The following is a 12566-nucleotide window of genomic DNA, read 5'->3' on the forward strand; positions in this document are numbered from 1 at the left end:
AGAGTGCACAAAGGGTTAAGCAATCTGCCCATCGCAAAAGGGAGCTTTCCAAGAAGTTTCCCAAATCCCGAGCTTTGCTGGAAAGGGTGTTAGATTAGGGGGTGGGATTAGCAGGTGAGAGAAAGTTGGTTTGTGTCTAGCTTTGGTTCGGTCCATTTACTGGCCTGTTTCCCCGCCCCTCTCTTCTCCTCCACCCCCGCCCCTGATGATGGAGACACCGGATAGTGAAATTCTAGTGCGGGGACTCCCCTCAGCTGAATCTCGTGTTGAACTTTGTTCTCTTTTGTTTTAAAGCTCTTTGAAGGCAAAAGCTTCACTGTATTTTTTTCTCTTTCATCGTCTTTATCATTTTACTTTCTCCCTCTTTTCCTTTTTTTTCTTTTTTAAATTGCACATCTGACAGTTGACCAGGCAAAGTAAGAAATCTTGTCAAGGCAAACCCCTATCGCTGTTATTTTTCCCTCCCGTGGCTAAAACCCTCAGGTTTTGTGCTACCGTCGATGGTAGCACAGAGGCAGATGGAAGGGTAGCGCGGCAGGGTCGGTGCGGGGCATTCATGCTCCACCAGCTCCCGGAGCAGCTGGGCTGTCTCCACTCCGCCGCTGGCTGAGTCGGCTGCGCGGTGAGAGAGAGAGATGGACCGCTTCCTGGGTTTCGTCAAGCAAATAAGGAGATCTAGGAGAAGAAAGGGGAAAAAGTACCGGCCAGAAGAGGATTACCACGAGGGCTATGAGGATGTCTATTATTACGCTTCAGAGCATTTTCGAAGTAAGCACTTCCTTCCACCCCCCTGTTCCTTCTCGCATGCCCGGGGTAACAATACACCTTGTGTGGTGCTTTAATCTTCGGTGCAAAAGGTTTCCCAGATAGTATTCTAGGTGAACAGTCTGTAAGTACCAAAGTGCTACGTATTGCTTGATTTGTTGTGAGAATAACCATCAGATAGCATCCAGACAATGTAACTAGCCCAGGTCTATACACATGATTAATATTTTAGGTGCAGTAAATTGATTATGTTATCATTTTTAGTGAACCATTCAAAAATTATCTTTCAAGCCAATGTAGTAGATGGTTAAGTTACGTTCTGTTGGAGTTCTTTAAAAATAACTGTGTTTTCTTTAGAATAGGGAAGGCTAGATCATTTGGAAGAAATAATTGTTCATGTTCAAGTTGATGGGGATGATTAATGCCCTCCATACAGACTTCCTATCAGTTTTCTGTGATGAATCTGAGGTGTTTGTATAAGGAAATTCACATGCTTTTCTTTGACCCATGTTTATAATTTTGTTATTAAATTAAGGGAACTCTTATTTGTTGTCTACTAGAAGCAGTGGGACTTGAACAAATAATATATCTGTACTAAGACTTTTGTAAATTATCTTATAAATAGCAGAGAACTAGAGTTTTTCTTGTACTTAGCAGTCCTTTAAGTTCCTGGTGAGGTTTAGTCTTATCCCAATAGATTTAAAATACCCAGAAATGACCAAGGGTGCAGAGAAGCAGCAGCTGCATGCAGAGATCACTGAGTTTATGAGGTGCCCTAAGTGGATAGAACTGATAGTTATATATGGCCTACACTTAGAAACTTAAGAATTATTTTTATCTTCTTGAAGAAGGATTTTTATAAACTTGTATTTCAAGTCTAATTCTCCCTGGCCTTTTGATGTCTATTGTAATATATCCCATCTACAACCTCTGAGTGTTGACTAATAAATAATTTAGAATCCATTTCTGTGGTATAAAAATCCATGAGAATCTGGTCTACTTGCCAGAAATTCTGTTGTGATTGATGACAGCTGAGAGTTGAGAATTCATGTGGTGGCAACAACACAATAATGCAAAATTATAATTCTTTGACATTTGTTTTGATAATATGGCTATGTGGCTTTTAACAGAGTAATCTCTGAGTTTTAGAGATGTTTCTGTTCTATAATGCTTTTCCATGAATAATCTGCTCTAATGTAGTGACAGTCTATGTTTCCTAAATTTAGTTTCCATAATATGTTCAAGAATTTAAGATTTGTGTCACATCAAGAAATGCTTTCAGCTGGCATGCATAATTCTGAAAACTGGGAGATAAAAAAAGAAACAGGAACCTTTAATTACATTGTATGCATTGTACCAATTTCTTACAACCAATATACGCAGGATCTGGCAGAAGTAAGGTTTGCTTGAGGGTGGTTGGTAGGGTACCTGAATGTCTGTCTCCCATGAGATGGGCAGCAATTTGAACATTTCACCTAAAATGTCAGATGGTGTGCTCGAGTGTGATTGTGTTATATTACAGAATTACCTGCTTATGATTTTGTAATAAAAGACTTACATTACAAAAAAGAGGGCATCCGGCATTATACAGCTGGATGCTGTATAATGAATCAAATTTATACCTTCTTGAATTTGTATTGTGATGTATTTGTACAAATAGAAAAAAAAACCTCTTTCAAATGCCTGCATCCTGCTAGTTTAGGTAAGAATTTACAAACAACAGAGATACTTTATAAGTTTACCAAATGTGCCTCTTAGAAGAGAGAGATATTTGTGGAGGTGGCTATAAAATACCCTCCCACCAGAGTTGGGAAAAGGCCACAGCCTTCTCTTTACCACAGCAGTCTTTATCCATCGAAGGCAGTCACTCAAGCAGAATGGTGTCTTAACTTATCTGATCAGTCACAGCCATGCTAAGAATAAGATGCTAACCATCAAAGGTTATTTGCTTTAGATACAAAACTGACAGGCTCCCCTGTGATTTACTAGAAAGCACCCATTATGTAATATATAGCTTTGTGCAGTTAGATGCATGTTGAGTCGCCAACTTCAAACTGCTGTGTGGTAAACAGAATGTGTCACAGTGGATGCAGGCACTTGGGATTTGACATTTCATTAAAAGTTAAGTAGCCAGGGCTTCTGAAGACATGTCACATGACATAATGACCTCTCAGTGTATCTTTTGGTTTCAGTTTCTGGGCATCTCTGAACTGGGTAGGGAACATATCCACTTATATTTTACGGCTGTAGAAAAGTATTAACGGGTGAGACTGATCTGTGAAACCAGTCCTCTCAAATGAGTAATACGATTTAATTCAATTACATCTGTGGTGTATCTCTTTTAATTAGTCTTTGGTATAATTTGAAAGTGTATGTCCTGCATTTCTCTAGATGGCTTAGGAAAACTGTTTTACATTAAGGCTAAAACTTGGTGGAATTGACTGATGACATTCACATCTTAGTTAATGGTACCATTGATAAACCAGAAGAGTTGTTGCTGTTATTTCTCTTCCTATATTGTTTGTTGAGAGAAACTTACAGCTCTGTCTTGTCAGTTTATCTAGTGGCTCAGCTTACCACAAGAACTTATGCATATAACAATGAAAGATCAAGCCAGAAAGACCCTCCCAGAAAATTCTCCAATAAGTATGCTCCTCCTTTAGCACATTCTCAAGTGCTCACTGATATCTAACTTTATCCCTAACCAATGTCTCTTCTGTGGTGGGTTCTGACTTAGAATTTCACCATCCTTTTTTCATCTTAAAGACAACGCAGTTTATGATCTCATGACCTGCAAAAGCCTGGTTAACATGTCAGGAGAACCTGAGCCTTTGAAAGAGAGGTTAATTTGAAAATAGATGATTTTTCTGTAACTCCATCAAAATTGAGTTTGAGTGATGATGATGGTGATGATGAGGAGAGTAGACTGATTTTTAAATCTTCCCTGTTTTTTTATAGTGACATGATGTATGTCATTGTTCAGGGGGTGGCTATATTTGATTCTGAAAAAGCTGCTTTCATCACTTATCTATCCCTTCATAACTCCAGAATTAGAGCTTCTAGAAAAATGTTTTGGTCAAATCCCCAAACTTTTCTGTGTTTTTATTTACTAAAATCTGACAGGAGATGGAATTATTGCTTAAGATTTTTCAAGTTCTAGAACTACATAATCTTTATAGTTTTTGTTTTATTCTAAAACAGTTCAGATAAACATACTGGCTAAAGAATTTTTAACTGGTATTTCTACCAAAAAATTCACCTGGATGTCTGGAGGGAATTGTATTTCTGGCAGGAATTGTGGGTAGGAAGATTTCTGTTCCTTTGAGATAACAATCTATCATTGAATATTAAGGAGTTTCAGAGAATATTTGTAAGCCTACAAAATTCTGAAGATGTTGGTAAATTCTAGACCTCATCTTTTATTTAATCTTATCTGTCAAGGAGCAGCATTTACTCTGAAATTCCCACATAGATGATTTGTTTGATATTTTTGTTAAAAAAAAACTGGTACTGATTACAAAACTGATTCATAAACTTGAATGTAATGAAGAGCGAGAAAACAATCTCAGTATTTACTTTTATTATGTTTGGTGCTTTTATTTGTTTTTCAGTAAATGCTGTGTTAGAGCATGGCTTTTTAATGGCTCCGGAAGATAACGTTTTGATTAATTTGTGATACAAAAAACAAACCCTCTCACCAGATGTATTTATTTAGCCACACTTAATAATATTTGAATTATAAAACAGGTAATATATATTTTATAAGCTCTCACTTAGCACTGTTCATATTCACATTGAATTCAGACCTGCCGTGGTCCATGCAAGGCAGGTTATGGAATTCCTTTAGAAGGAGGAATTTATCTCAAATGAATAAGAGTCTGTGAGCCGCTTTGCTCATGGCCCTGGCGTCTTGGGCACATGTGTGGTGGCATTGAATAAAGCATGGAGTTCCTCCATGGTAACCGCCCTTCTCAGTTTTCTGCAGGCCTTGCCCGGGTGAGAGAAAGCCGTGCAGGAGAGCTGCTGGGGTCAGTCATTAGCGACCCACCCACCTTTTCTCCTGTCGTCCTTTCAGGGAATATGGTTTGGATCTTTGAATAAAGGTCATTTGTACTTACAAATTAATGTGTTGCTTTTCTTTGCTGTTTGCCTGTTCTAATAGGTAGGTGTTCAGCTGTATAAAAACATCATTGGCAGCCCTGGCTGGCGTAGCTCCGTGGATTGAACTCGGGCTGCGAACCAAAGTGTCGCAGGTTCGATTCCCAGCCAGGGTACATGCCTGGGTTGCAGGCTATAACCCCCAGCAACCGCATATTGATGTTTCTCGCTCTCTCTCTCTCTATCTCCCTCCCTTCCCTCTCTAAAAATAAATAAATTTAAAAAAAACATCATTGGCTAAGTTACATTGTTAAACAATGCATGCACCTAAAGTGCCTGCGATGTTCAAACTGCATTTTAAGAGGGCTGCTTACTTTCTTTCACTTCTTTGAAAAATGCCCTGCATTGTTCCTCTTGGACAAAACACATTTTTGGTAATAGGTATGTATAGTGTGAGAATTTTCTGGAATTGGTGTGGGTAACTAGTTCAAGTAATTTCTTCTCACTAGTCCATTTAACAGATTTTTTTTTTTTTGCATTTCATATAATCACATCCCTTTTCCTTCCTGAATTGACATCTAATTAGGATCCTCTCTCTTGGTAAGGATGCCAAAAGGATAGAGTGAGAACTTTTACATGGACTTTGGAAAGGTAGCTGATCCCTGCTCCCAGGTGTGCAAAAGCTGAACACACCCCGTGGAAGGGGATGTTGCCGTCCTAAGCCCATAGTTGCAGGGGTGGAGTGGTGATACAGGAAGAGGGGTGGGAGAGGAAAGCGAGAAATGGAAGAAGAGGGGGCAGCACATTTTATAGGTTATCCTCACCCTCCAATGCTTACAAGCAAAAAAGCCATTTATTTCTATGTTAAAAACAGTGGTCATCGAACTGACAGGTCTTAAATGTGAGCGAGACATTGGATGGTTTATACCTTACCTGTACTTAGTTTGACTCAAGAATCCCCAAATGAATTAGAAGACATATCAATTATGTAGAAGCAGAAAAAACTTGCTTGTTTTATGACTATACTGCTTATTTTTCTTTCCTAAGAATTGCTTTCCCCCTGTAGTATAGCTGTTTTGTTGAAAATTGATTGGCTAACATGTTCCATTTTTCTGGGGTATGTTGTGCCATCAGTGTTATTATCTCAAGCTGTATTTCTTCTGCTTGGAATAATTTAAAGAAACATTCAAGTTGAAAGTGACCTTGGAATCCAACCTAATATTTTTAGTGATTAAACTCAGATACAAGCATGTTTAGTGACTTAGGCAAGCCCCCACTGATCCTCACAGAAGGCAGACCTCCTCCTGCTGGAGCCTGGACCTCCATCCTTATTCCACGCTCACCTTTTAGTTTTAGTTGTCTAATCGCTCTTCCGATAGTCAAGGACTAGATCCACCTACGTATGAATATAACTGTTAATCTCTCTCCTAGGAGGCTTTATTCTTTAGAGCAGCAGGTCATCTTATCTTAAACTAAACTCTTGAAGAAAAAGCTAACTTCTAATATAATGTTCTAAGTCCAATGAATGTGATGTCTTATTTATTGATGATGGTAATGATGGTGCTTGCCAGTGACTCAAAAAACCAGCTACCAGTCTTTTCTGTGTCACTTCCCATTTGCCCTGGGATTTGCGGATACAGCCACTCAGTCAATGCCTATCCCTTCAGGGGACTTGGGATGGCATAGTTCTATCAGAGATTCTTAGAATTAAGAAGAGTCTTCCAGCTCAGTCAGGAAGGCCTGCTGCTGAGTACAGGAAGTTCTTCTGCAGCGTCCCTGAGAAATGGGCATCCCGCTTGCACTGAAGTCTCCCAGTACGATCAAATTCCTTTCCAGACAAGGCCAGCCACTAAACAAACCTACGTCTCTTTAAAAGTGTTTAAAAGTGTTTATATATTCATTTGTTTGCTTATTTCAACAAATATAATATATTCTCAAAATTTTATCTAGACCCAAATAAATATAGACTCTATTAAATTTGGTGTGAAATAAGATGTCATGTTTCTGCTCTATTCACATTATTTTTTTCACCAGTGTAACATATGGTATGTGGAGGTGAGTAATTCCTTCGAGCTATTTTTGTTTTAACTACACAAACCCAGAAGAGCTCTGTATTGGGCCCACATCCATGTGATAATTTTTCTTTTTTTCCTTGAAAAATTTTTATTTCTAAGAAGTTACCAAACTCTCCATTTATTTAACGAAAAATACATAGTGCTTTCTGTTTACGTGATGTGGTAAACATCTGTATGTCTGCCCCAAAACTCTAATTTTTTCCTTGGGAAGGGCAATCTCATATTTAAAATACCCCTGCATCCACTCCAGTTTGGTCATTACTGATTGATTGATCAAAACTTAACACAATTCTATTACACCATTTCCTTGCTTATGGTGGTTGATCTGGCAATGGACACATAAACCAAGATGGGTCAGTTGAGTGCTCCTCTGAGAATTTGCAAATTCAATTCATTGCCCTCTACCGAATGGGAAAAAGAAAGTCTAGAATGGGAGAGAATCCAGTCAGCACAGGAGAGAGATGAAAGGGAAGATAGGAGACCACCCACAGTTTTGTAGTCACAGCCCCAATCCTTGAGGTCTCCAGGGCCACCCACACTGAAGTTCACTGAAGTTCACCTGGCTGGAAAGAACAGAACTGGGACTGAAACTCAGGTGGGCTAGTTTCCAGTTTGATAGTATGGGTAATTGTTTTTTAATTTGGAAAATATGATTATTGGGTATTTTCATTTGATAGAAGAAATAAGTGCCAGAGATGGAAACTAGATATTTTTCTACCTTCCAAAAATGTAATTTGCTTTTTTTTGGATAAAAATATTTTATTGTTATTCTATTACAGTCGTCCCATTTCCCCCCTCTTTTGCCCTCCCTGACTCAGCCTGCCCCCTGCCACTCCCAGTCAATCCCCACACTCTTGTCTGAGACTAAGGAACTATGTGACTTTAGATGTCTCACTTAGAACTCTATGCTTCTTCAGTTTCTTATTCATAAAATTAGGACCCTATATTCTAGTGCAGGATGATAAAGACCCTGAGAGAGGAATCGATAATAGGTTGAGCCAGAGAGCTCTGTCTCTCAGGACAGCGCACAGCCAGAAGCAGCAGGGGGAGGGAGATAGCCAGTGGGCAAATTTGAGCAGATTTCTCTTAGCACAACTGCTGTGTATTTAACGTTCTTGCTCTCCCTTTGCCTTCATAGTTGTATCTTGTTTTAGAGGGGGCCTCGCAACTCCTCTCCCACATCTCCCCAGAGTTCTGCCACTAGTATCTACAGCTGCATGAAAGAGGATTTGGAGACATACAAGACAATTCTTTCCAATCAGCTTGTGCCCCAAAACTAGGTGCTTTGAAATACATGTACAGGACAGTGAGACCCCCCAAAGGATATGTGTGGCAAGCATGGGCACATGCACACACAGATGCATGCACACACACACACACACACACACTCGGCATTTATATAGATATTTATGAGATAAAAAACAGCACCCATTCTTTCTTGTAAATTGGCATTAATTTCTCCCAGCGGCCACTGTGTCATGCTGGTTATGGAAGTGGGGCCTGGATGAGGTTACCTGAGTTGGAATCCTGGCTCTCTCCTTTAATAGACATGTGACCTGGGTTTGTCTGTGCCTCAGTTTCCTCATGTGTGAAACTGGGTCAGTAACTAAACACCTCACCAGGGTTTTGTGAACTAAATGTCATAATACAGCACTTAGTGCTTGACACACAGTGAGCCCTTAGCGAATGTTGATAGAAGAAAGCCTTATTCATAAAGGTATTGAGTAAGCATGTTGGATAGTTATGAATGACAAGTGGGGGAGCTTAAATTCTTTGTTGAGGCACCAAAGCACTCTTGTAGTTTTTTTTTGTAGGGGTATAACCAGAAAAAAAAAAGCTGTACTTTAGAAAGATTAGGGTGGGATTGGTGTATAAAAGGGATTAGAGGGGAAAACATAAATAATAAGGCAGATATGGCAGTTGTGGGGAAACACAGGTGTGAACAGAAGGAATATATTCAACATACTGAGTTTGAGTCTCCAAGAAGATGTCCAAGGAGAATTGTTAGGAGGCAGCTTTCAAGGTAGAAGCTGGAATTATGGTGAGGGTATAGGACTCAGGAGACTTGCAAGACATGTGTACAGATTTGAGGGATGAATCATGGGACTAGATGAACTTGGTGAGGGGCACTTCCTACTCAGTCCAGTGCTGGAGCTAAACCAGGAAAACGGATACAACATGCAATTCCCATGATGTAACAGAATTTCAACAGATAAAGGAATCAACTCTGGGAGTATCTTAATAAGGGAAATTGTAATGAGTACTGAATTGATTGTTCCTTTGATTAATTTCTTATAACGATGATACAGCAGGTTAAATGCAGGTTGATTATGGAGAGGGAAATGCAACTCAAATAGGTGTTAGGATTCAAAAGTTGGGTTTTTATTAATGTTGTACATTCAGTTGTGGTGTCCTAGAGACAAAGCTACTTCTAAATGAGTTTAGAAAAATAGGGACTAGTGCATGCTACAATATGGAACAACCTCAAAAATACGCTAAGTGAAAAAAGCTAAACTCAAAGGCCATCTATTGATGCAAGTAAGCACAAGGTTTCTTTATGGGATGGTGAAAAGGCTCTAAAAGCCTGACTGTGGTGATAGTTTTACCACAGCTCTGTAAACTGACCTTAAAAATCATTAAATTGTTTTTTTTTAAGGTGGAGGGATAGGCAGTCAAATGACTATGTGCAAAGTTTTGTCTGTTTTTTGTTGTATGTATGTATGTATGTATGTATGTATAGCAGCTCCCAAGTGGGCACTCAGGTTTTTGTCTCCACTGTGGAATACCCTAAGCATTTGCTCAGTCAAGAAGTACTTATTAAGTACTAACTCAGAAAAAAAGAAGTCTTAATAAAGTGTGGAATACAGAATGATTCACCACAATGCCAGAGGGAAATACTCCCAGTGGTATTTTAGAATATATAGTAGAATTGATTTTATGCTTTTTTAAATTTGAAGGCTTAGAATTCTACCCCAATTTCTCCTCAATTGTATCATAAACTTAGAGCCAAAGTGCTTTTCTGAAGCATTGAGCCATATAGAACTGAGTTCTTTGCAACTAAACAACAGTTAGGTCTATGGATGTGTGGGAATTAAATTGAACTTCAGTTAATATACTAAGATCTCTGTTCTAGAAACGGAACTGACTCCAAATATTATGAGTGTGTGGCTAAACCAATTCTTTATAATTAGTAATATTTAAAATATATGATAGAGTATAAAGCTCACATTTTCTTCTTTAATTCCCTACCCTGTGAAGAATAGGAAGACTCAATTTGCGGTAAGCATCCCATCATTTTTATCCATTCAGCATAATACCCATCATGTGTCAGGCATCATTCTAGGTGTGGGAGATAGAGTGGTACACAAGATGGAGAAGCTTTCTGTCCCACTGCAACCAGGATCTATCAGGGAAACAAAATAAAAAAGTAGTGGTAAGTGCAATGGAGAAAATCAGATCGAAGTTATAGGACACAGTGTCAGAGGTGGAGAAAGGGGTGTTTTGGCTAAGGTGATTCTTCTTCGAAAGATAGATGTTTGAGCTGACCCTGACTGAGGAGACAGGCACTGTGTGAAGATTTGCATAGGAGGCCAGGGCATTAAACCCTCAGGAGTTAGAAATGTAGTTATTTCTAACTAATTTTAATACAGTATTTGTGTTGACTTCTTCTGACTGGGCTGTTTCCTTAAAGTCCATTTGTAAAATCAGCCGTTTGGAATTCCAAATGCATTTCTCCTAGAAAATGTAGATTTCAAGCCCGGTCTGACCATAAATGCATTTGCAAAATTTCACTAATCGGTAAAGTGTGACTGTGGCCAAGAAGAGGAATAGTTATTGCAGAAAACCTTTACTTCGCTGAAAAAGAGAGGGCTCTGGTTGCCCTTCATATATATAGTAGTCTTCGTCTGCCAGGTTAAGTGTTGCTTAAAGTGGCAATGGTTTGGGGGTAATGAAATAGTAGTTCATTCTACCTTAAGATTAGTATAAGTGTGTCATGATCTTTTTTATACTTGGATTCTGAAACTTCAATTGAGCACAGTTCTTAAATATGGCTAGTTAAAAGTGTGCTTGCCATGTAATCAGAGGATCCTAAAATGTATGATTGTTTTATAGTTTCTTGTTTGTTGTTTTGTAGGACACAAATATATTACACTTTTACTGTAATGTAGAGACTCTTAACGGCTAGTACATTGTATAAGAAAGATTGTATGTCAAAGAAATTTTTTCCAGAGAGTGAGCAAATTTGTACAGGTTCTCTCGGGTTACAACTGCTGCATTGCTGTGCTTTATGGAGAAATGCTTATTATTTTACTAGCAATAGATAACCAGGGAATTTTATATTGCTTGTTGGAATGTGAAGTTGTTTTCTAGTTACTGTTTGTTAGGTATGATTCTGAGGATTAATCTTTTATATTTATAAAAAATCTAGCGTAAGATTTAAAAAATATTTGTTTTCTGATAACTGTCCAAATTTCTTTTCAGGAGGTTTAGCTGCCTAAGTATTAAGCATATTTAAAAATTATGCCTAATTTTAGTACAGTGGACTGCATTTTGTGAAAACAGGGGCTTCTAATTACTACTGAGCTGGTCTTATGTTTTCATGTTGTTTTTCTGCTGCTGGTCATGTGTGATTCATGAATTTGCAGGTGCAGAAAATAACATTTGATTTGTGAAGCCCCAATTTTTAGATAAAACTAGGCACATGTCAAATGCAACCAGTAAAGAATGTGAAGCCAACAACAGCATCTTGCTGAGTCTAAAAATTAGATGTAGGTCAACAAATCACTACAGTGGAGAGTGTAGAAATGATTACAGTTGGGGTTAACACGTGTTTTTGTAAATTGTGATTGGCATGTGGAAAAACTAATTCCTGTAAGCATTTTGATGAAATGAATGGGAACTTACATTTTGAAAATACTTTGCTCAGTACATTTCATCCTGACTAGAATCATGATCACTTTTAAGGGAGCAGCCATCAAAATTTAGGGTGAAAAATACAGGTGCTCAGCAGTCGGTTATAAATTTCTACCTTATGGATTTACAGTGGTCTTTCATTATGGAAGTAGAGTCGTGGAATTCCCAACACCAGAGAAGTATTATTTATGGCTGGTTTTATCTACCACTACCAAGTTCTCAAGATTTGTAGGGACAAGCATCAATTCCATTTTTAAAAATCCCAAAGCTTTTGTGTAATGGTGTTTTTAGGATCATTTGGAAGATGATCAGTCATGTAAGGGATCTTAAAGCTAAGAAAAACTATTGGAATCTTCCAGTCCAGCCCTCTGAGTTTATATATGATTTTATAACAACATAGTAATTTGCTCAGTAATTGTTTTTAAGGCTTGAGAGAGAAAATATCTAACTCAGGATTGCAGAGTCAGCTAAGAATGGAACTGACATAGTATTTAATTGCTGAACTTGATGTATTTTTTCATCTTGCCCCCCCGCCCAACCCTCCCCCTTGCTATAAAGACTGCTTCCCTGGGAAGCTCCCCACTTACCTCAGCCCCAAACATCAGATCTGAGGCGCCTCTGCGCAGGAATGCTGCCGCCTCACTCACTCCATTGTTTTGTGATTATCTGTAGGAATGTCTTTCCTGTAAATGCCACTTCCTCAGCTTTATATTT

General features: G+C 38.6%; 1 protein-coding gene across 5 annotated transcripts in view; it reads left to right on the top strand.

Annotated features, from left to right (window-relative positions):
• Positions 1 to 548: 548 nt before the first annotated feature.
• The window catches only part of GRIP1 (glutamate receptor interacting protein 1), a 394096-nt gene continuing 382078 nt past the window's right edge, over positions 549 to 12566 (top strand). For all 5 annotated transcript variants that reach the window (XM_045829068.1, XM_045829069.1, XM_045829071.1 and 2 more), the window contains exon 1: positions 549 to 768. In XM_045829068.1, coding sequence (XP_045685024.1) covers positions 636 to 768 — 133 coding nt within the window. In that variant the 5' untranslated portion in view covers positions 549 to 635. The remainder of the gene's footprint in view (positions 769 to 12566) is intronic.

The sequence above is a fragment of the Phyllostomus hastatus genome, unplaced genomic scaffold (genome assembly GCF_019186645.2).
Source record: "Phyllostomus hastatus isolate PE091 unplaced genomic scaffold, TTU_PhHast_1.1 phas_scaffold_93, whole genome shotgun sequence".
NCBI lineage: Eukaryota > Metazoa > Chordata > Mammalia > Chiroptera > Phyllostomidae > Phyllostomus > Phyllostomus hastatus.